The sequence below is a fragment of the Tupaia chinensis genome, unplaced genomic scaffold, assembly GCF_000334495.1.
Source record: "Tupaia chinensis unplaced genomic scaffold, TupChi_1.0 Scaffold138060_1, whole genome shotgun sequence".
Lineage (NCBI taxonomy): Eukaryota > Metazoa > Chordata > Mammalia > Scandentia > Tupaiidae > Tupaia > Tupaia belangeri.
In genome coordinates this window covers 688,490-689,799 of record NW_006197961.1, presented here as the reverse complement: position 1 = coordinate 689,799, position 1,310 = coordinate 688,490, and the positions used below count along the sequence as shown (strand labels likewise).

The following is a 1,310-nucleotide window of genomic DNA, read 5'->3' as shown; positions in this document are numbered from 1 at the left end:
GCCCGCTCCCCTGGCCGACCCCGACGGCGGCGCGGGCGGGACGGTCCGGCCCATCAAGATGGAGCAAGCGACTCTGAGTCCAGAGGTTCGGTGACCCCACGCCACGGCGTCTGAGCCCGCGGGCACCAGGGCCTGGCGAGGAACGGGCGGACGCTGCGCGATGCCTGCTTGAGCGCGAACTCCCCCGAAGAGGGCCCAGTGAGGACGTCCCCGAACGGCCAGGGGACGATCCTGGGGGTGTGCAGGGGTGGTCCAGCTCCGAGGCCCCGCAGACCTCCCCTTTTAAAACCATCCACTGCCCGCCGGAAGTGGCCTTGCCCGTGTCGTGTCCTATCCCCAGGGGACAAGGTCTGGGAACCAACATGGCACAGCGGATCACCGGGCCCCAAGTCACGTCTCTTTCTTCCCCCGCCACCCCCGGGGCTGGGGTCGTTGAGGGAGGCAGGGAGGGACCGAGAAGGCGCGCCCCCTGTCGGAGACGCCCCAGACGTAGAAGACGCTCCCCCGACGGCGTCTGCGCGATGCGGTCGGGCCCCCCCACCCCGCGCACGATTGTGTTGAGCGAAGGCTCGGGCGCGCTTGCTTGTGTTTTTTTTTCTTTTATTTCTTTATTTCACATACACATTAGCCATTCAATGGAGACGCTGGAGAGAGTCAGGCAAAGATGGTATAAGAGAAGTGCGGTGGGAAATAATCCAATCAATGGAGAAGCCGGAGAGAGTCAGGCAAAGATGGTATAACAGAAGCGCAGTGACGGGGGCGGGGCGGGGCGGGGCGGGGCGGAGGGGACAGACGGGGTGGCTGTCTACTTGCATTCCGCTAGGACACTGAAAACCCAGAAAACAAAACAGACAGTAAACTACCCTTGTTTCTTATGTATCTCAGTGCAGAGACGGGGGGTGGAGGGCAGAGAGGGGGAGACCAGGCTGAAGGAGGAGGAGCAGAGGGGGGGGACGCTAAGGGGGAGCACACCAAACCCATTAGTACTATATATAGAGATACTCGTAGATACTGCGTTTCTTAGCCTAAGAAGAAACTTGTTTGACGGGACGGGCGGCCATGGCGGTCCGCGATGCTGGTGCTGGTCGGGCGCACGGATCTCCCGGGAGGGGCCGAAGCGGGGCTGGCCCAGGCTGGCTTGCGGGGATGGGGTTGGGAGTTGAGGGTGGCGGGAAAGGGGGGCGCCCCGAGGGTGGAGGGTTTGGGAGGGGAGCAGAGGCGGGGCTGGGGTGCCCCTCGGGCTCTCGATTGGGGGACGAAAGTTCTCGTGACCTTATTGCTCCTTTTATTTTTCTCTCGTGTGTGTGTGT

The 1,310-nt window shown here is 62.7% G+C and overlaps 1 protein-coding gene across 1 annotated transcript in view; it reads left to right on the top strand.

Annotated features, from left to right (window-relative positions):
• LYL1 (LYL1 basic helix-loop-helix family member) overlaps nt 1-389 on the top strand; it is a gene marked incomplete in the record, with an annotated part of 3,282 nt that extends 2,893 nt beyond the window's left edge. Inside the window, 1 exon segment of the mRNA XM_014592631.2 lies at nt 1-389. Within this exon segment, the coding sequence (XP_014448117.1) occupies nt 1-94 (94 nt within the window).
• Nucleotides 390-1,310: the final 921 nt, after the last annotated feature.